This window comes from Eublepharis macularius, chromosome 3 (assembly GCF_028583425.1).
Source record: "Eublepharis macularius isolate TG4126 chromosome 3, MPM_Emac_v1.0, whole genome shotgun sequence".
NCBI classification, from domain to species: Eukaryota; Metazoa; Chordata; class Lepidosauria; order Squamata; family Eublepharidae; genus Eublepharis; species Eublepharis macularius.
The window spans coordinates 25,076,620-25,100,303 of record NC_072792.1 but is presented as its reverse complement, the minus strand read 5'-3'; the positions used below and the strand labels follow the sequence as shown (position 1 = coordinate 25,100,303).

General features: G+C 41.7%; 1 protein-coding gene across 1 annotated transcript in view; it reads right to left on the bottom strand.

Moving 5' to 3' along the window:
* The window catches only part of UGGT2 (UDP-glucose glycoprotein glucosyltransferase 2), a 99,935-nt gene that overhangs the window by 60,224 nt on the left and 16,027 nt on the right, over nt 1–23,684 (bottom strand). Inside the window, exons 5-11 of the mRNA XM_054974791.1 lie at nt 21,603–21,777; nt 18,842–18,938; nt 18,308–18,380; nt 17,237–17,337; nt 11,252–11,351; nt 6,377–6,437; nt 95–186 (exon numbers count right to left, since the gene is read on the bottom strand). Coding sequence (XP_054830766.1) covers nt 95–186; nt 6,377–6,437; nt 11,252–11,351; nt 17,237–17,337; nt 18,308–18,380; nt 18,842–18,938; nt 21,603–21,777 — 699 coding nt within the window. The remainder of the gene's footprint in view (nt 1–94; nt 187–6,376; nt 6,438–11,251; nt 11,352–17,236; nt 17,338–18,307; nt 18,381–18,841; nt 18,939–21,602; nt 21,778–23,684) is intronic.

Below are 23,684 nucleotides of genomic sequence, written 5' to 3'. Positions count from 1 at the left end.
CTCAGGTATAGCTAACCACAGCTAAGATGGTTTGTTTATTAATATGGAGCTTGTTGACCAATAGATATAAGAAGAGGCAAAGCCAATACTTTACCTAAATGGATCATGGAAATCCAAGTCTATAGGAAGACCATTCAGAAATAAACGTGCTTCACCAGGCTGAATTCCAAGGGTTTCGTGTAAATGCTAGCAAGGTAAAAGAATTACTGAGTTTACTATGACTTAGGCAAACAGTGTCAAAAAACCCTCAAATAAACAGAATCTAAGGAACACCTAAACATTTCGGGCCATCTGAATATAGATATTAATTTGGGGAGGGTGAAGAAAACTAATTATTCTCATAGATGAGGAATGTCTCTTCTTTTCTTCATATTAAACTCGAAGCCAGCTATTCATCAGTTGCATTCAACAATCTTCAAATATTTATGGATCACAAAAAATGGGGAAAAATTAAACAAACTAAAAGGTATGCTTTAAGCGGGTTATCAGTTATACCACTGGAAGCGAGTGTAGTGTTTGCTGTTTAACAGAGCTTTGTCAGCTTGGACAAACTATTTGCAGTTTCTCTGAACTAACCTTTACCTACTCAGTACAGTATAAAATAGTCTCAAATGATGCAATATTGAAAAGGAACAAATAAGATACCATAGACTATTCTATTAGGCTGAAGAATTTTCTCTGCTACAAATGAATGATTGCGATGGGTTAAGAGTTTGGGAGGATGAACTGCTTCCACATCAGATTCTTCAGGGCCCTTGACAACAGTGGGCCATGCACTGTGTTACATCTGAACAGAATGGCATTATTCATTCATTACATTACCCATTGGGTGTATCAAGTGCCATCAAGTGGCAGCTGACTTACGGTGACCTCTGTAATGATTCACTATTTGTTTTAAAAATCTTTTAAAACCTTTGTCTTTTTGACCTTTAATCCACCTCCTCCATATTTTACCTTAAACATACCTGAAGAGACTGAAAACCTCTCAAGAGACCTCTCGTTACAACCAACACTTTTTATTTCAAGTAACATAAAGCTTCAGACGTTCTCTGATTTACCCAAGCTTTTACCTCAGGAACACCTTCCCTTTCGTGTTTGTGTGACCTTTATATTGCTGACTCCATGACTGACAAAGGGTTTCACTCGCACCAAAGGCTTTTGCCTTAGGTCTCCTCAGTTTAACTGGTAATAAAGGAAGGCTTGTTACAGATGGTAGTTTGACAGAACAGTCAGCACATGAGGGTAGTTATGAAGGGGAAAAGGGGATCTTTCTTGCTTAAACAAAAGTAGAATTTATTTATAAATACATAAGCATGATGGTTGCAGAGATTTGATAACAGTATTGGTTTCAGAATAGTTCTTACGCTTGGTGATTTCAAAACTAATTATATCTTCTTAGAGGTGTATTCACAGATTCAGTCATACAATTTTCTACACAGGTCTTCACCAGCAAAATGAATTCTCATTTCATCTACACAGACATAGATTCACTCAGGCCTTTCCACACAGCTTGCCTGACCTAGACATAATAATCTCTCTCTCAGATAATCAAGACTGCCCCACACGTACACACAGTTTGCCTGATTTAGACAGAATTAGACTTTCAAGGTTCCACACAGTTTGTCTGCTTTAACCAGAATGCTGTCTCTGAGATACACAAAGGCTGACTTAATCAGAATCTCCTGGCTGGTTAACTTTCTCTCCAGGCCAAGCTACAAGTGACAAATGACACAGGTTGGACACTTGTCAGCTTCCCTCAAGTTTTGATGGGAAATGTAGGCATCCTGGTCTTGCAGCTTGGCTCTCCGACTGCTGTCCAATGGACTTTTCAACTGTCACTTGTCCATCATTCCACCAAGCTGCCTACATTTCCCATCAATACTTGAGGGAAGCTGACAAGTGTCCAACCTGTGTCATTTGTCACTTGTAGTTTGGCCCTCAGACTCTCTCTCTTAGGCTCCACACAGATTGCCTGACTCAACTAGAATGAACTCTTGCCCTGAGATATACAAAAGCTGACTGAAAACCTCTCCCGCAGCACTGACTAAAAAAACTGCAGTTCACTCGGCCTCTCAGGTACAGGTACTGGCCAATTAGATCTTGCAGACACCCTCCCTGAGGTTGATTTCTATCACAACAACTAGTGCGGAATTCCAGTCGCTGTTTATTTTTTAAAAACCCAAAGAAAACCAACCTCCATTTGCCCAGGCAACTACATTCAAATGTCACCGCTCACTGAAGACTTTTGTCTTCAAACTTGACATGAGGGGAGATAGCAGGAAATTTGCAAGCTGGCTATTAACCTGGTTCATGCCTGTTACAAAATAAACTGAGATTTGTTCAAGACCTCTGAAATAAGGATCACTGCCAGACACCGAAGTTTTAACATTCCATTTACTATTGCAATTAGTACATATCCCATTACAGAAAGAAAATCAAGCTGAAATGCCCTGGGCTCATTTGCTGTCAAACTGGATGGGGCTGAACAACTGGCCTAATGGATTTGGTCCGATTATAGATTAGTGTAGCCACTGTATGTGTCAGTGTTAATATGGTAACAGCTACATAATACAGCCACCCCACCTCCGGTTCTTGTGCATGGAATTTGTTCTTTGAGTCCTGCAACTCAGCTCTGCATTTGCTTGTGGCTCAGAGATAATCTGTAAAAGTGGGAATCAGATTATGTCCTTCCCCATATTACAGGTGTAACAAGGGCAAGCAAACATGAAGGCTGTATCAATTAAAATTTATTTTGATACAAAATCAGCTCCGGAGAATCAACAACAATAATAAAAATAGAGGTTGTAAAACTCTTTGCTTAACAGGGCAGTACAATGTAACCTTGTACTACTTTATGCCGTAAATCGCAGCTGACTTACCGTGACCCCATAGGGTATTCAAGGCAAGAGACTTTAGAAGTGGTTTGCTATTGTCTGCCTCTGCTTAGCAACCTTGGCTTTCCTTGGCCATCTCCCGTCCAAATATTGACCAGGGTCTGCTTAGCTTTCAAGATCTGATAAGTCTGGCCTACCTGGACCATCTAAATCGTGGCATGTCTCAATTGGGAGACATAATTTCATTGAACCTAATACAAAAGTTGTACTGTATAAGGGCCACACAAAGTGAGCTCTTTACATTGGGTTAACAACCCAGAGTTCAAACAAAAGGGAGGCTTTCACAAGCCTATAACCTGAAATGTTATTTTGGTTGAAACATCCTCTGTGACATAGCTACTTTCCCCTGAATGCTTTTCTGACTGCATCTAATCATCATATACTTTTCAGTCTTTAATAGCCTTTAGCCTCTTTCCTGTATTGCATTTTCTATTCAACTTTCATTATCTTAGAGGGGAATCTTTCAGTTCCGCACAGCTTGAAATCATGCCTCTCCTGCTGTTAGACGAATATCCTGTAGCTCACAACGGCATGACAATTTATTCTGCTGTACCAGTGATGTCTGAATAGCTGCCAAAACTTACATTCCAACAAAAAAATACTGCTTTTTACCATTATGTTCATGTGAACTCAAAGCATCTTTTTCATGTGGTCATCAGAGGCAATGTAACGGTATGCGGTCAGGTTTAATTTACACCCAAATTAATCCCAAAATGTCATTTTAGATATACATATAATCAAAGAACTGACAACCTTTTGCTTCCTCTCTTCAAAGTTACATTTTAATCCCTTCATGTGGCAGGTTCAAAATAGGGAGTACCAATTTAATGTGTGTGTCTAAATACACTCCAGCTTGCCATTTTGACAATGTAATTTGTGCAAATGTATTAGGGTGCCTCTAATGAAACATTAGTTTGGAGATGACATTTGAAGAAGAGGCTCAAAGGTCTTCTGTCAGGTAACAGGATTTTCCAAAAGAGACAGCAACTGACATCAGAACACATTCAGATCTATTTTAAGAGCTGTTTAACTACCAGCTCTCGATACCCATTTTATACTACATTTCTGCAGCTGCTGCAGTCTAATAAAAGTGAGTAATCTGCAGTAAGGCAAAGAGAGAGAGAGAGAGAGAGAGAGAGAGAGAGAGAGAGAGAGAGAGAGAGAGAGAGAGAGAGAGAGAGAGGAAAATTAAATAGGAATTCACTAAAAATGAGTACTGAAAAGAGCAAGTGGCTCAAAGCAAAAAAAATAGTGCCAGGGATTTAAAAACAAATAACATTTTGAGCCCATGGCATAAACGAGTCAGGAGTATGTGAAAAAAATAGCCTGTATTGTACTGTGTTTCTGAGGACATTTCTGTCAGTAGAGACGGGGGCGGGATTCCCCTTTCTCACTGCAGGACCCCCCCCCCCCACTTTGCCCTCAATGCTGTTCATGAGTATCTTCCCTCGATCCTATGAACATTCTGGAAGTCTCAGACAGCCAGTTTGGTGTAGTGGTTAAGAGTGGCAGGACTCTAATTTGGAGAACCGGGTTTGATTCCCCATTCCTCCACTTGAAGCCAGCTGGGTGAACTTGGGTCAGTCACAGCTCTCTCAGCCCCACCCACCTCACAGGGGGATTGTCATGAGGATAATAACGACACATTTTGTAAACAGCTCTGAGTAGGTGTTGTCCCAAAGGTGGTAAATAAATTGAATGTTACTACTACTACTACTACTACTACTACTACTACTACTACTACAGCAGAAGAGTTCCCCAGTCCACAAGCACTGCTCTCCTGCTTATCATGGGATACAAGCCGTTTCTCTTAATAGAGATTTATGGATATGAATTTCAGAATTGCTTTCAAGAACATATAAAAGAAGAGATTCATCCTGCCACTAAACCCCGTTACTCAGAAGCATTGTGAAATTAATCAGATTTCTTTCCTGTAAGAGATTTCAGTATTCTAGCCTTTAATAAATACCTCTTCAGGACGAAGCTCTGTTTTCAAAAATTTCAAATGCACTGTGAAGTTTGCAAAAACCGTTTTAAAAAAATGGAAAGAGGAGAAACGTTTTAGTATGAGGCACCCTCATATGCTACAGCACTTGACAGAATCCCAGCTCAATGGTCAAAATCCCCCCAAATGCAATTGCTGTCAATAAAGCATGGAGGGGTACAAGTGTTATTCTGCTACAGAAAATGCATCAGAGAATCTTGTAGCATTTTAAAGGCTTACAGATTTATCATGGAAGACTTTATTTTTTATTTATTTCATTTATACCCTGCCTTTCTCTCCAATGGGGACCCAAAGCAATTTACATCATTCTCTTCTCCTCCGTATTATATTCACACAACCCTGAGAGGTAGGTTAGGCTGAGAATGTGTGACTGCCCAAAGGTCACCCAACAAGCTTCGGTGGCAAAGTGGGGATTTGAATCTGGGTCTCCCAGATCCTAGTCTAATCACTCCACTCCACAGGCACTCTGGCATAAGCTTCCATGGACCACAACCCACTTCACCAGATGCATCTTACAGAGTGGAGTCAAATATGGTAATCCTATAATAGTCTTGAAAGTACCATTAGCCTCTGTTGTTTTAACAGAATATGGCTCAACTTGTTGCAAGGACTTGAAGGTATTCCAGCGATGGAATTAACAAGGATGTGGAGGAAGTAACATGCAGGCTTATCAGAGCTAAGTGGGAGGCAACTGGGAGCCGCGCAGACCTGACACATGGGGACCAATGGAACAGGAAGTGTTCTTGTGCAAGCCCCACCAAACTGATCAGTAGTACAGGCTAATACCTGTAGCATACAGCTCTGTTCATTTCACTGAGTATCGAACAGGAAAAACTTCCCATTGGATTGCACTTCACATTCATTATTAGGGAAAAGAGGTAACCCAGGTTTCCCATTCCCTTTGGAAACCAAAGTGTCTTGGTCAACCTTGAGATGGGGGAAAGGAGAGAAGCTGAAATAATGAAGGTTAATGCAAGCTAAAGGTCTGTGCCTCGATTCACATTTAACACACATGTGCTAAAGAGCGGCAGATCTCCTAACGGCTTACACATTGAAGGAAAAATCTTAAAGCATAACCATCATGCGTTTCCGACAGAGAAATGTATAAATTACCCCAGTTTGTGGGCATTTGTGTGCTGAACCGATTGATGTTTGACTTCGGAGGTCACTTAAAGGTGCTTACTTCAAACCTAAAGCGCAACCCCTGGAGGCATTGTTTGAACATTAATGGCCTGATTTTGGTACTCACTCCGGCAGGAGCTCCAGTTGCTCAGCAGCCTGGCAAATGAGGCCGTGTCATGCATTGCTTAAGAAAAATGTCACAAGCAGTAAAGACTGTAATTGATCTATCTTTTTCGGGGGGAGGATGAACATTTTAGTTATTTTCTTTAAGTTACACAATAATACATGTATCACCCAGAACAGTATGATTCATTATTTCTTTTTGTGTAATTAAAAAAAAAGAACATTAACCAACCTTTTGATTTTCCTTTATTTCTTTCCGCATTTGCAGGTTTGCCAGCACTCTGGTTAGAGATCTGAAGAAATAAAAATTCTGACATCACTAAGATATTGTTCTGCATTTGAAAACTCCCCCCCCCCCCCCCGCAATTTATCTCATGGAAGGGAATAAATACTCAGACAGAGCTTTGATGAGAATTGTGGTGACATGATAGCTTAACAAGTGATTAGAAAAGTTTAAAGGTTTAGCCCAGTGCTTCTTTGTTAAAAAAGACTCATACTCATATATAAGGTTGTATCAATCTCCATTAATTCCCCCCTCAGGATATGGGAAAACCTCCCCCCACCAAAGTGTGGCAGTAATTAGTACCAAAAAAGCTCTGGTTTAGCCTATACCGGAGGTAGTCAACTTTTGTTATCTTCAAGGGCCACTATTGTCCAGGGGAAAAAAGTCTGGGAGCTGGAAGTGTATTTTGCACCATAAACCAATATTCCCACAAATGAGCAGGCTCCATAATAAGATCGGTGCTACCTAGCAGTAAGGGCTTCCTGGGTATGGAGCAATTATGTTAACGACACTACAAGGTCCTCAGCCAAGGGGCATGGGAGATGGACATGCTTTTCCAAAAAAAAGTTCCCCAAGAGGCAGGATCACAGGGGTGCTTTGCCTTTCCCAGAAGGCACAATGCAATCAAATGTATATGAAGGAGTCTCTCACTAGTTCCCCAAGCAGATATCTGAGGGAATTTACACACCATGGCCGTTTCCACACGGCTTACCTGCTTGCGTTATGTCCCGGCAGATCGCGCAAAAAACGCAGAACATCGCATTTTTCGCGCGAGATTTGAACGTCACGTGACATCGCACAAATCTCGCGCGAAAAAACGTGATCTTCCGCGTTTTTTGCACAATCTGCCGGGACATAACGCAAGCAGGTAAGCCGTGTAGAAATGGCCCAAGACTGATTACAGGTATAGCGTGGTATACTTTAACATTTTTCCCTAGGTGTGCTACTATAGGCAAAATTTTACAGCCACTTTACTAAACTGCTTTTCTGCAGCCCACTAGTTGGTCTAAATTAATCAATTTAATAGCTGGTATAGTGGGAGATTCTGTTCACCAGGTTGTTTGATATTTTAATTTCACAAGATTGTTCAGCTTATTTTTCATTTTCAGGATAATCTTAAAGGCTTTCCTGTAATAATTTTTTTTAAATCCCTGCCACATGATTATCTGATTTATTTAAGACGTTGTACAAGGTTCTACTTTCGATTTGACCAACTTGTTATTAAGCATGTTCATGACAAAAATGAAGGCAAATCCTTTTTATGAGGGACGGGGTTATTTTGGGTTTTATGTTGTTGGTTGTAAGTTGTGATTTGTAAGCTGTCCTGAGCCTCAAGGAAGAGCTGGATATAAATATTTTGACAAATAAATAGATATTGCTGGAGGAAGAGTGAGACCATTTGGAGTTTAGCCATGACTGACTGGGACACTTCTTATGTTACAGAAAAGATGGTCCACCATCTACCCACACTGTTCAGCAAAGTTGGAAGCCTTCCTCAGAAGCATTACTCTGACAAGTGGCTCTTTTGTCAGAGGAAGAGCCACTTAAGTTGAAGGAAGATTCATTAAGCTGGAGGAACGGCACAGCCCTGATCAGAGATAAAACGTTGTCTATTTTGATGGTTAACTGGAAACCCCTTCTTGACTTTCTGCGTGAGGCAAGGGAAAATGAACTGATGATTTGTGGATTTGATTTTTAAGAAGATAAATTTGGAGAAAATAAATAGAAGGGGGCAGTACTGGAAATGGTAAATGTTGGAGGTATCAAAACTAAAAGTATGTTTGTTAAAATATGATAGGTGTTGTAGAGACAAATGGAAAATGAAACGTATTATTGTTTTTTATTATTGAAACGTATTATCTTTTTATTATTATTATTATTGAAACGTATTATCTTTTTTTTACTATTTGATTTATGTAATGCCCTTCAGGATAACTTAATGGCCACTCAGAGCAGTTTACAAAGTGTGTTATTATTATCCTCATGACAATCACCCTGTGAGGTGGGTGAGGCTCAGAGAGCTCCGAAGAGCTATGACTGACCCAAGGTAACCCAGCTGGCTTCAAGCAAGGAGTGGGGAATCAAACCCGGTTCTTCCATAAGATTTATGGCTGGAGGGATGTTTACAAAGGCTGAGAGCCAGCAAGCTAAGAGGGCCCCTGCTAGGGCTTGTGGTGCATAGGAAGATTTTTAAAAAAAATTTCCCCTCCTTTTTTTGGCTATTCTCCATGTCATATCTTAAACTGCTTTTGAAATGCCACTGAGTGTGAAAAGCATTTGTCATGTGACATGGGCTGATTCCGCACACATTGGATAATACACTTCCAATCCTCTTTAGAGATCATTTGGAACTGAATTTTTCGAGTGTGAAACAAAAAAAATCCACTTCCAAACGATAGCTAAAGTGCATTGGGAGTGCATTATCCAACATGCGCGGAATCGGCCTCAGATAAACAGGACTAAAGCTGTACGGAGTTTACAGAGTTCGCTTAGTGGCCCATTGGATCCTGGTTTAGTACACTGAGAGGTGCAAATGCCTTCTCATCACTACAAAAGAAGCATCTGACCTGTCACAAAGAACTTGCCTTCTTCGTGCTGTAGAACAGAACCGATAGAACAAAACAGCGGCTAATAGAGGGAATGCATTTTATGTAGGGAATGGATTTTTTGTTTGTTTGTTTAAGCACAGGAGGCAATGGCCTAATTCTTGCTGCAGTGGTTAACCCATGTCACAGCAAGAGAAGGATCTCATGATGGAAGTGGGGTGGGGAGTCCTCTGCATAAAGAACTAGATGTCAGGAACTCCCTCCCGATTTGCTATTTCTCTTTCCACATGGAGCGAAGTTTAAATCATGTGAGCTCAAACCTACAGTCTAAAGTGGTACAGTCTAGGGCTTGCAAAATACCTTCCTTGCCCCTTTTCACTGTGGGGAGAAGTAAATGCCCAAATAGTGGTAGAAAGTGCCATCAAGTCGTAGCTGGCTTAAGGTGACCCTGGTGGGGTTTTCAAGGCAGTAGACTAACAGAGGTGGTTTGCCATTGACTGCCTCTGCAAACCTGGTCTTCATTGGAGGTCTCCCATCCAATCACTCACCAAGGCCAACCCTGCTTAGCTTCCAAGATCTGATGAGATCAGACTTGCCTGGGTTACCCAGGTCAGGGTGATCATATGGTAGGCCCTGTAAATAATACGGGATCTCCCCTGAACTTGGGACATTAAGTCCTTCCTGTAACTAGGAGCAGGTAAGGAAGGGAGCATGCAAACAGAAGTACTCTCATAATTTCTTCTTATGGAAAATCATAGGTGATAATCAGTGAAATTCTAAACAGAGATACTCCAGTCTAATCTCATTGATATCAGTGGGTTTAGACTGGAGTAACTCTTTTAGGATTTCACTGCAAGTGACAGAAATAAAATAATAGGACCTTTCTGTCTGGCAAGGTTGGTAAACTTAAAAATAAAAGATGGCAAGGATTTTTTTAAAAGCCTTTTGATGGAGAAAGGTATCTTGAGCATCAGTTTCAACGATATATTATGCAAGTATGCAAAGAAACCAAAGTATCCAAAGAAAGTATGCAAAGAAACCAAAACCACACACACTCAAATTATACAATATAGTAAAAAGTCCAGTAGCACTTTTAAGACTAACCAACTTTATTGAGGCATAAGCTTTCGAGAACCACAGCTGTCTTCATCAGAGCTGTGGACTTTTTACTATTTTGCAACTACAGACTAACATGGCTAACTCCTCTGGATCAAATTATACAAGTATTCAAATTTCGACAACAAAAATTATTTCAGTTTCTGCAAAATAGTAGGTAGGCATTACTGGTTATGTCTTTTGTTAAACACAAATGGTACATTCTTATTACTGTCCTATATAATGAAAGTACAATCTCACAAAAGCTACAGCCAGCTGTGCCTTGCAATACCAAACAAGTACAGAAAGGTATTTGGGATTCAAGGCATGGCAGACTATAGTAAGAGTTTGTTATTTGATGGAGTGGTCAGAAAAGGTGTTTGGATTCTGTAGGGAAAGCACATCACAGGGCTGTTGTGAGGGAAAATGTGATAAGGGTTGTAAAGCACTCTGCAATATGAAAGTTATAAAAAAATGTGGTTACAATAGCAGCAATATCTGAAAGGGGAGGAAATTTCAAACAAGATACAAGCTGTACAATCACTAGTAGTTATCTCTGATATTATGAGTAATGTCTCATTATAAAGAGGAAAGATGACAAAGATCTTCCTATGACTACAATGGGGGATATGTTCTCTAATTTGACAGTGGATGGTTTAAGAAACCAGGACTTATGTTTTGACATACATAGTGGCCTGTATCTTACCACTCCACTGGGCAAAGTATGAAGACTTCCTCCATCCTAAGGAACCTTCCACAGAAGAGTTATTTAGGTGGAGGAAGGAAAACTTTGCTCAGTGGAATGGTAAGATAAAGGCCCCTGGACGTTCGTGTCTGTGGAACTTACCAGTACTAAGCCTGACAGGTAAACAGCCATTTGCTCCATTTCAAGTTAAAATCATCCCCAAGGCAAGTTAAAATCATCCCCAAGGCAAGCAGAAAGGGGTACAAAAGTTGTTTCTAGGGCAGTAGGACCTTAAAGACAAATAAGGTTTCCAGGGTATAAGCTTTTGAGAGTCAAAACCCCCTTTGTTAGATACCTGATAGGTATCTGTGGGCAGCTAGGCTCGTATGTGGGCAAGCAGGCTAGTAACTTTTGTGGACTTCTTTGTAAGGCTGCTCTAAACACTGATTAAAATCCAAATATTCATGAATATATCAAAAGCAAGTAGGGTTATCATACCTGGCCTTGATCGGGAAATTCTGTGCAATGTCTCTCATTACTTTTAATGCATTGTGAACAGGGACAGAGAGGATTTGAGATGCTGCTTGAAGACTAATATCTGTAAGAAAATTAAGCATAATTGAAGAACCGGGTTGACAGTGAACTTCAATTAGCGTTAAGTGGGTGCCAAAGTAACTCTTCACCATGGTTAAGGATGGCAGGGAGAATTGAGGAGAGAGGAAGGTGAATGCGGTCTTACAACCGAATATTATCAGTACAATCCTAAACAGAGTTACTCCAGTCTAAACACACTGAAATCAATGGGCTTAGACTGTAGTACTCTGTTTAGGATTGCAATGTACATCAATACCAGACCTAGAGATCAACATGTATACAGTTTTTAGGATGGTCAACAGGTAATAAACAGTACAAATAAATCTAAAATAGAGAGTTTGGATGTAAACTACTTCATTGTACAATAGTCTTAGTGGGTTGTTAAGCTCATTTTGAAAAAATTGCCAATGCAAGCTTGATTTGGAAAATCAAAGGAACTGTGGACTAGGAGATTCTCTCCCCATCTTGTTTAACCTCTCGCTGCATTTTTTGGTTCTCTGTTACCTGACAGAAACTGATGCTCATTTGGAGGGCAAGTTATGATCACAGTTTGCCAACTTGTACGACACAGAAAACTACTATATGACTAGAGAAAAGGAAATATACAGGACAAATATAGGGCTGGGGAAAAGGAGGGAGGGCACAATCCCTCAAACCATGGTTTGTGGGCTTTACCAAAGACAAGAGACTGTGAGAAAGTATTGGTTGTCCGGCAACGGCCTCTGCAGTGCCCTGAACAGCCGGTGGCATAGCCTCTCTACTGTCCCAAGGTCTCTATCACAGGCCGAGCAGGCGACCGAGATCAAGGGAAGCAGGACGGATCCACACACTAGGGCCAGCATGGCCCACCCCCTCTCCCTGCCACTGACGACCCTGACAAAGCAGTGGAGAATGCGGGCACTGAGACTGCTGTGAGATGCCCTCTACTCCACCTACCTACGCCCCAAGGGTGGACCAGTGGCTGAACACTCCTCCACCCACCAACGCTGCTCCTACCGGAGGCTTCACTGACAACTGACCTCAATCCTTACATGGACCCATTACCAACAGGGGCCGCTGGGCCGAAAGGCCATGGGCCAGCCAACCTCGCCTTGGACCTGGCACAGTTTGGCCAATGGTTGGCAGAACAGCAAAACTGCCTGTTACGGGACATAACTACTCAGCAATGGGACACTCAGGTCTCCCTGTTTAGGGGGCTATGCCCGACCCTGGGAGCATCACCGGGAGGGGTGATGCCCAGAGGTGGCAGCACACTCCCAGGTAGGAGCAGTCCCTTTCAACTGACCAAATTGAGCCCCAAGAACGAGATTGATGCCTATTTAGAGGCATTTGAGAGGACAGCAGAGGCTGCTCAATAGCCCCCGGCATAATGGGTGTTTATTCTAGGGCCCTACTTAACGGGGGAAGCCCAAGCAGCCCTGAAAGCCCTCCCCAAGGAGGAAAGTGCCGACTACCAGCAACTGAAAGCAGCCATCCTGGACCTCTATGCAGTGACTCCAGATTCTTTTTGACTGAAGTTCTGGGCCATCACTTATTGGAAACTTGAGCGGCCCTGCACTCTCATGACGTTCCTGCAGAATGCCGCCTACAAGTGGCTCAAACCAGTGACAAAGGGGGAGAAGATTGTCGACCAAGTTGTATTGGAACAGCTCCTCAACATCCTTCCCCCCAAGGCAAGATATTGGGCGGCGTGTAGCTGGCCTGCAGGGCTCAAAGAAGCCACCACCCTGCTTGAGAATTTCATGGTGGCAGCAAACCCAAGGGAAAGCCCCGGCAGGTGGGGGAACAACGGGACCACCAGCACACCTCTGAGCCCCCCCCCCTGCCAGGCCTGACTACCTCAGTGGGTCTCAGGGAACCTCGTCAACCTGAGGCAACGGGCCTAGGGAGCCCCTAGCGGGATGCCTTGGATGGAGGCAACCCCCAGCCCCCCGGACCCTGACTCTACTGTGAAGCTGAAGAGTGGGAGACCCTGCTTCAAGTGCAGATAACGAGATCACTTCATTCATGACTGCCTGATAATGGAATGCAATGCAGGGTGGGAAGAGGCCCTGCCAGTCACGGTGCACCCACCGCGTCCTCCGCCTTTGATTCTGGAGGTGGAAGTTGCCGGGCGGTGGCTGTCCGCTCTGTTAGACAGACAGAGGAATACCCGGTGATGAAAGTACCCCTGTGCTATCAAGGCCACAACTGGAAAGTGGAATTGGCTCGAGTCAATGCCTTGCCCTACTCCATACTTCTAGGATGAGATGCCCTGGCCTTTGTATAACACATGCATACCAGAGCATTGCCAGCATTGTTTTCAATGGGCTTAGACTGGAGTAACTCCATTTAGGATTTTACTGCAAATCCGCAAATACAGATTACAGAATTCATATTTTTTTCCACAGATAATTTGAATTGCCTTGGGACAGAACTGCAACTTTTTAATGCATCAAATAAAAAGTTTTAATCAGTTCTTCCACTTATTTTATATAAACTGTAGGAGATTTGCAACAAAGTAGTTAAAATATATGTGTGTTCAGAAGAAATGAATTGTACAAAATTCCCATACAAATCCAACCAAAGTTTATCACAACTAAGTCCCATCGACACTAACCTTTAGGAGAGCAATCCTAAGCAGGACTTTCCAGGTCTGTTCAATGGGGGTAAATCCCTGGAAACGATGCTTAGACCTGCACTGTAAATTAGGGCCTACCTATACGTGACACGTGACACGCCATTAGGTCAGGAGAAGAGATGGGCATGAACTGAGAAAATGGGTGAAATTGCCCAGTTCATGAACCGGTTTGTTTGGTTCATGAATACATCACTTCTAGGGCAACAGAAGGTCTGCAGAAAGCTCATCCCCCCCCCCCCCCCGATTGCTTAGGAAACTGATTGATCGGCGCCAGGCTGTCTGCAGTGACGAACTGAAAAACGAACTAAACGAACTGGCCTAAAAATCGTTGCAGTTCATCATGGCGCATCAGAAATGCCCTCCAATGAACCACCGGTTCGCGAACCAAAAAACAGCCCTGTTTGTGACGAACTTTGGTTCATATTTCAGTTTATGTCCACCTCTAGTTAAGAGTTCCCTAATCCAACTGTCACACATCCATCAGTGCTCAGAATAGTATGGGGGGACATTTGCCTTCCCTCCTGTGCTAATGAATATGACCATGGAGAGAGGCTTTTTTGTCCCTTCTGCAAGCTCCATATGTCTTGGGGTCAGGTGACTGAGGACATGTGGAGCCTGAGAAAGGGACAAACATGCATATAGCTAGGCCTCTAACTTGCTCTGATTAACTTTAACTGGATTGAGTCTGGGCTTCTTTAATATACATGCTTCTGTATTTCCATTTCTTTAGCAAGAAAAGATCTCCCATCTCTAATGTGAAGAATATGAGAAACGGAATCCTTAATGCTTAAAGGGAGAAATGCTATCATGCAACCTTCCCAGTATTACAGGGGAACAGCCTAATCTTCTGCAAGCTTCACGGTCAATTTCCCTCATCCTCAACATATCGTGTGTGTGAGAAAATAGCTTTTTAAGCAATATTATGGCTTTTATTTTACAATGATAACACTTCATGGCCTACTCCTGTGCCACATTAATAGAAACAGTAAAGATAAATTGTACTACAATGACTCAGCCATAGTATATCTTCCTGCGGGTCATCACGAGAGAAAAATTCCAGATCTTCTCCATCCAAAGAGCATTTTAAATGTATTTCTTAATCTGATGCTGCATTAAAAATTGGATAATTTTTTTATTACAAAAGGTCACAGAAGAGAACAATAGATTTGTTATTCTTGAATTTTTTTAAAAAAAACCTTGCAAAGCCAGGACACAGCATTTCCACTGTGGTCTCTGTGCATTCCTAACAGCTTAAAGAAAGCAATATCATCTAACAAAAAGTCACTTTAGGGCTGATTAGGAGTTAGCATAAATGCATGGATGCCATCCCAAATGGAAGCTGTGGGTCTTGGATCCTCACCCTGCCAGTAAATGTGTGTACCCATGTGTCAGTGGTGTAGAGGGAAGTCAGGACGCTCAAAACATCATGATGTTATGACCAGGGTTCATTTCGAGGGGGAACGCACAGGAACACAGTTCTCCAAAGAGGTCACATGTCAGGTGGCCCCGCCATTTTGGGCCCGTTTCAGCCTGGATTGCGGCCGAAACAGCCTGGATTGGATTGGTGCCGGGCGGCAGAACCCTCCCCTGCCCAGCACTGACCCAATCTGGGCCATTTTGGTCTCAAACCAGGCCCAAAAGGGCCTAAAATGGCCACTTTCGGTCATTTGGGCCCCCTTTTTGCCATTTTGAGCCTAATTTCGGCCCTGAATGGCCAGGATTGGGTCCAAAACAGCCAGAATAGGTGATGTCAGGAGGTGTGGCATATGCAAATCAGTTACGCTAATGACACACTTCTGGTGATGTCAAGGGACGTGGCATATGCTAATGAGTTATGCTAATGAACTATGCTAATGAGTTCCTCCAGCTCTTTTTCTACGAAATGACCCCTGGTTTTGACACAAGTAAAGACAAAGCCTAATGCAGTCGAGAGGTTGTGGAGTCTAGAGAATGTGCATTTACTTCACTTTGGCTGTAAGTGTTCCAGAGAAGGTGGGGAATTTCAATATAAATATTGTAGATAGGATTTATTGTACTTTTAATAGTCTGGATTCTTGTGTACTTACACTGCTACTCTGGTTTTAATATGGAGACTTGTGCTGGTTATATACTGAATTATCTATCTATCTATCTATCTATCTATCTATCTATCTATCTATCTATCTATCTATCTATCTATCTATCTATCTGTCTGTCTGTCTGTCTGTCTGTCTGTCTGTCTATCTGTCTATCTGTCTATCTATCTATCCACAAGTAAACTGTATTAGACTTTAACAAGAGGGAGGGGAGGACAGGCATCGTGTTTAATTGGACCCTCAGGGGTTTGGTACAGTATCTGAGTATGTTAGCAAATCATTATTCAGAGATTAACTCGGTTGAAGGAAAATATGTTATTTAAAAATATAGTTCATGAAAGAGTCAACATAGCATAGGAAACATGACAGATTCTAAACATGATGTCTGAAAGAGGAAAGAATGAAAAATTATTGACACTAACTACTGACACACTCTCGCCTTCTTGAATGTGCCTTAGTGATAACCTTGAAGTATACTGAATACTATATCATGCGCGGGCCAGCAAGATTTAATAGGTACATAAAGAGAGTAACAATAGGCTTGACAAACAAGTTACGTTTATGCTAAAAACTAACTTAGGCTAGAAAAGTTATTTAATGCCCAATTGGGTAAGAAATCCTGCTGTACTGAGTTGGATGTAAACAGGGGTTTTTTTTCTGGGAAAAGAAGTGGCGGAACTCTCAAGGGGAAACGAGGAAGGAACACATGGGATTCTTTGAAATAATATTATTTTCATGCACTATTGCCAAGTATTTTTAAGAGGTGCCGGAACTCCGTTCCACCGTGTTCCCACTGAAAAAAAGCCCTGGCTGTAAATGACTGGATAACGATGATGAGGTAATACAGTGACTCAGAGAAGTTACGCATTCTGGTGTGCCTGAAGGAATGTCGCAGCCATTTTCTAAACTTGATTTTGTTAGGCTTAGTCTTGTACAGACCTATGATGCATCACTGCTAATAAAGAGACATCTTCAAAACTTCTGTGGTTTCATTTGGACCCCTTTCCAAGAATCCCTGGTTGGGCAAAGGAATTTCGACATCATGGCCAATTTAGAGGCTGAGGGAGTACGGGCTTCCCATTTTCTAAACCCCGTAGCCATTACATACTTTTCACTGCTGCTGGCACTTGCTTTCTTGCATGCTTCCACTGTATCATATCCGGAAGACACGTAACTTGGATATAAGTGTATTACCTTGTAGTTCCCAGACCTTCAAAGGCTCTGTGTCATCCAAACTTTCAATCAAGTATTTTCTTAACTCCGTCAGATTATCTTTCAGGTCCGGGTAATTCTGCCTATATTATATAAAATGGGGGAAAGTCAGCATTCTCAGCACTTACTGGAAGTTACAATACCATAGGTATTAAGAATCACCCTTTTAGCCCTTTCCCCTAAGCCAGTGGTGGGCAACTTTTGGCTACCTGCATATTTCGGTGATGCCCGTGAAATTGAATTTCAACGATATGTACAGAAAATAAAGGGCCGTGAAACTCTTCTTTTAAATGTATGTTATGTTAAAAATCTACTCACTCCTACAGTTTATAATCTTTGAAAATAATATAACTGTTAAAGGCAGCCAATAGTAACTGTGTGCCTCAAGGCATTTTAATGAACTAATGCCAATTAATTTAATGACTGCAAAATCACTCAGTAGGATCCAGCGGAAGTCTTCTGCATGTGCTAGACCCCTTGTGCAAGCAGATGCATGCTAAAATACCATGCTGCTAGCTTAAAGGTAAAGGTAGTCCCCTGTGCAAGCACCGAGTCATTACTAACCCATGGGGGGATGTCACATCACGACGTTTTCTTGGCAGATTTTTACAGGGTGGTTTGCCATTGCCTTCTGCAGTCATCTACACTTTACCCCCAGGAAACTGGGTACTCATTTTACTGACCTCGGAAGGATGGAAGGCTGAGTCAACCTTGAACCAGCTACCTGAACCCAGCTTCTGCCAGGATCGAACTCAGGTCGTGAGCAGAGCTTGGACTGCAGTACTGCAGCTTACCACTCTGCGCCACGGGGCTGCTAGCTTACTCTGTGTTAAATTTAATGTAACCCAGCATGCATTTCTGCTCCTGCAAGACACCGCACACATAATTATTAGGATAATCTACATCTAGTACAACTAGTTCAATTGCTTTGTGTAAGCAGAGCTAGGCTAAGTGTGTTTACGTTCCCATTCTTGCATCCCAATGGATTTCTTTAAGTATTAAAAACTAAGTTATAAACTCAAGTACATAGGAATGGGATTAAAATTAACTCACTTTAGTGTGTCAAAAAGAAATCCCTGGATGTCACTTTCCTTGTTGTCTTCTTCCTCAGTTATATTATTTGTAGCTAAATGTGGCACATACAAAAAAAATGAGAATACATTGGCTTTCCGGAAGTTATTAAAATGACATTTGACTTTAACTTATATTTTCTAAAATGAGAAAAAAGACCAGACAGTCTTCAAATAGATGACAAAACAGTAGATCAGGCTTGGTGCATACAGTTAGAGAATAGATATTTTCTATTCTATAAAGGCACCCATCTACAAAAAATTACAGAAATACATTTCTGTATTGATTCTCAATGCCCATGGCTACCTTTGCCATATCCCACAAAATGCAATCACAACCAACCGTGTGTGTCAGAAAAACAAATACCAGGTGAATTACTGACCCAATAAGACATTTTCCATTAACTTCAATGTGACCAAGCAGAAGATTACTGCCTTCAAAATTCTAGACACTGCCAAATATTTTGTGATAATAATGTCTCCAATAACACCAAACACAGGAGGAGGAAAAATGTACCTTTAGCCTGAAAGTCGTCCACTGCTTTGTATTCTGTACTCTTTACTGCAAGTTCCACACCATACCCAGACAAATACATCTTTTCAGAGCTAGGTTTCTTGTCAAGAAAACCATTTTGAAAAAGAAGAAAAGACAAGAGTTTTTAGGATCTACCGTTTCTAAGCCATATACAATACAGACTTACTTCAGACTAAATCCCAGTAGTACTCCTCAGAAAACAAGGAAAGGACTGGAGTAGTAACATCGTCAAGCAATAGATCACAATTTGTAGTTAGAATTGGATTTATCTCACTATATCCTCCAAATTGCTCTTGATAGAAGAATGAGGGCAGAATTTTACGTGGAAAAAGGGGAATCAGGCATGTTTTCCTCTAGGATAGGCCACATTATCGAGAAGAATACAGTATTCACCAGATCAGGTAATTTTTAAACTACCTGGCCATAGAAAAGAAAGTGCTGAGCAGTGCAAGGGGCTATCTTCACCTTGCACTACGAAAGTAGCAGGTTACAGAAATTTGCTATGTGCTCCAGGAGGCACCCAACAGCCACCTTGCTGCACCTTGTTTGGGAACAATCTTGCTTTCAAACACAGGAATAAAACTCCATATTCCAACAATTATAATTGATTTTAAAAAGTCCTATAACATTTCTACAACTTATGGCTTGGAGAAAAAGTTTAATAGGAATGCATAACTAATGTAAAACATGAAGTCCTGTTTCATTGGGGGTTTGGGTGGAGGGGAATGGGTATGCTTGCACACGATCCATTCAATCAATAACATATACCTCAATGAAATAACACTTTGTTAGTGCAATCCTAAGCATGTTTACTCAGAAGTCAGTCCCGCTGAACTGAACAGAGTTCACTCCCTAGTAAGCATGCTTAGAATTGAAGTCAGAAGGTTTCAGGTTGAGCTATTTGGAGCTGATAGCAGAGCATAGGTGAGGGGATGGCCCTCCATCTGAGACCACGGACAGATACTGCCAGGATGTACAGTGTACAGAGTCAGTGTAGTTAAAGCGGTGGTCTAGAAGTTGTAGGATCTGTGTTCAAATTCCCACTCTGCCATGAAGATCACTGAAAGAGCTTGGCCAGTCTCTCTCATCATAGCACAACTTACAGGGTTACTGTGAGGTTAAATGTAGGTGGGTAGCCATGTTGGTCTGCAGTAGGACAGCAGGATTTGAGTCCAGGGACACATTAAAGACCAACACAATTTTCAGGGTGTACGCTTTTGAGAGTCGAGCTCCGTTCTTCAGACACCCAGAGAAGAGAGCTGTGACTCTCGAAAGCTTACACCCTGAAAATCTTGTTGGTTTCTAAGGTGCCCTTGGACTCTTATCCTGCTGTGAGGATAAAATAGGAGAGCCATGTCAGCCCACCTGAGCTACTTGGATAAAGGATGGGATAAAAATAATGACACTGAACCAGATCTCGCACAGTGTAAGATGTACCTTATCTAAACTAGCGTGAATTAATTTTATCTTGAAAGTGAATTAAAAGCAAGCAAATATCAGAAAAATGGTTATTTCACCAGAGGGATTCTATTCTGGAAAGAGGTTTATGTTGTAATACATTTAAAGAAAGCTACATTCTCGAGAGCAAAGGATTTACACTAAAACTTTATTGCAACAGGTAATTGCAACAAGTTAATATAGACTCTAACCATTCCATTTTCAGAGCCAACAGAGTTTGAGTTACTACCTGATTATCTTGCTGTTTTTTAGAGTTTGGGCAACACAGGCATTAAGCCGCATTATCCATGTATATGAGCTGTCCTACTCAGGAGTTTTTATGGCCAACTTGTGCTGCTTAGAACATAAAAACTAGGGCCACCTCACAACCATAGTCTGGCCTTTCTGTTTTGGGATTGAATGCTGTAGATTTAATTAATTCAATCTGAAGGAGGAATACGGTTGCTCTTTTAAACCAGGTATACATGTAAGCTGTATCTGCACCAGGTAGTATAGCTTTGTTGCTAAACAGAAATAAACTTATTCCAAATGGGTGGGTGCTTGGAGCTGTATTTTTAAAAAGTATAAACAACTGAATGCGTAAAATAGCTTTCGACATCATTAGATGCCCCCCTTCTGCAGAGAACTGGGCTCCGCACATGACAAAGGTGTTAATTTCAGGCTTGTTGTCAAGGAAACTGTGCATTTTTGGACATCTACATTCTAATGCCAATCATGGACTTTTTGATATGCCGGCAGCAAAAAAGTCTGCTGTGGCTGTTGCCCATAGATATAATTGCCTGGGTCTTACCACTCTTTGAACCTCTTTTTGCTGGGGGCAGACTTCAAACTTCGCTGAGTGGCGTGATAGGATACAGCCTGGGCCTACCAAGCAAGCGTAAGAGACAGGGGTAGCGTCACAAAATCAGCGCACACTCCTCACAAATCCCTCATTTCTTAGAGGTTTGCTTTAGGTAGCATTAATTCGTATTACTGCAAACCTCTGTTAATGCTAATCCTGTTCCTTCATAATGGGAACGTACAAAGCTCTTTCCAAGTCTAGTTACAGATGCAATCCGCTGAATAACATTAATCGTGGTTAGCGCCAATGCAGATGTCTTAGCTCAGGAAGATGACGTTTGTCCCCCAGTGTTTCCCCTTTTGTATTTAAGTGTGACCAAAAGACTTTAGAAAAAAACAGAGCCGACTATGCAACCATAAGGCATACTGGGAAAATTAGAGAAAACGTTTAGAGAAACTTAACTTTCAATGATGGATAATTCTATCACTTCCCACCCACACCTACCTTGACAAAATGTCGAAGAACGTAAACAATTTCCTCCTTTTGTGCTTTTTCAGACAAAACTTTGTGAAACATGGCAAAGTCTTTTGTACCCATTTCAGCATAAAGGATGACTACTGGGCCATCTTCACTGAGCGTAGGGAATTTATGATCTCCTTTGAATAGATGCGGCTTGGGCCTTGGATTAAGAACAAATAATTTTTCAGCTCAGAATGAATGAAGCAGAACGGACGAGAAGCTTTACTCCATTTCCTGGTCATTGAACAGTTGAAAAGGCATTTAAGACATGGACAGAACATCACAATTGCTGTACCTTGTTACAGAAAAGAGCCAAGCGCTGGTTTCAGACTAAAGATGAAACTTGGCATTCACCACAGCGCAATTTTATCAAGATATGGATTAAAAAAAAACAGCTGCGAGCAAAAGGCACTAAAGGCGACTATATTTTAACTGTCTGGTAACATGCAGACATCTTATTTAACAATGCTTTAGTTATTTGACTGAATGCAATGCAATCAGTAACAAGTCCACTGGCAATTCCTGCTCCAGGTTAACTACCAGCACAATCCAAAATGGATTTACACCCTTCTAAATCCATTGAAGTCAGTGGGCTCAGAAGGGGGTAACTGTTCAAGAGTGCAATATAAATGACTTTTAAGATCAAGTCTTTGTTTTTAAGGCTCACACAACAGTAGGATTACTCATCTCCTGCAAGCCCTGAGATCTGAACACTCTTAAGCCATGACATAGGTCAAATCCACATTTACCCATTACCCGCATGTTTATCGGATATCTTCCATTTGCCTCCAATCCGCGATTTTTTCCTCTTCGTTCACATTCCTGCTTCCAATCCGTCTTTCTCGCGCGTCCCTCCGGTCACACAGCCGCTCGAAAACCGCTTTTTTGGGTGGGACCTTTTTTCCCGTCCATTTTTTTTTTATTTTTTTGAGCGCACTTTTCCCTTATTTCGATCTTGCCTTATAAAGAAACATCATTGAAGATAATGATGCCTCTCTTTCCCCCACTGTCAGCACTGATGGCTCTCTCCCGTTTCTTTTTTGGAAATTTGGAAGCATGTGGGAAGCTTTCGTGGGCATTTCCTATGCAGGACAGTTCAGTGCCTGAATTTTACTGAAGTTTCACTTCCTTGGAGTGTCATTATTTCGATATTTCGTAATTTCGATATTACAGTAATATAAAATGAAAAAAAATAAAAAACAGTTAAAAAGGAAGCTTCGTGAGTCCGTTCTGAGGATGGATTAACCCCAAAATGATTTTTCAAACTACCAGATTTGATTCAGAAACAGCATAAACAATAAATCCAATGCTATGAAGTCAAAAACAGTCTTTTGCAGACTACGGAGCACTTGCAAGCTGAATCAGCCAATAGGAACTCTCGGAATGGCCAGAGAGACAGGAAGGGGGTGGTTTTTTAAAAAAAACACGTAAATTGCGCATTGGCCCGTTCATGGCCACCGTGAAACTCCCGTTGAAAACCTGTGACCACATATTCGGGAGAAATGCGAATGAAATGCATCTGTTTAATGAGGTAATGTGACCGGCACTCGGAATTGCGTGGGGAATGCGGGGAACATGCGACTTAGAATGAGTAATGTGGATTTGACCATAGAGTCTTTCCTGTAGCAGAGAGACGTCCAGATCGGAGCACCAGATCATGAGCGCCTCTTGAGAAATCCAAGAGATGAACTCTCCTTCAATGCGGCTCGCCTTAGAAAAGGATGCGAGAGCAGAAAACAGCAAAGAGAATGCAGCCCAATGCTGTTCATGTTTATTCAGAAGCACGCCCGACTGATTTCAGTGGAACTTAATTCCCAATTAAGAGGCCTAATAAGCTATTCATCTTGGAAGTAACGACTATTTGTCCGATGAAAATATTTAATGACTTTCTAATCTCATGTTATTTTAATCAGCATGTTTGGTTTAAGCTCAGAACTTCTGTTTTGGGTTCTGCTTGCAGGATGTCCATAGGCAGTAGAGAAAAAACCGAAGCAATGAAGCACAGAACTCATTTCGTAAGTGGCACACACTTGCTTCCATCAAAGCACTGGGGCTGCTAAAGAAGAG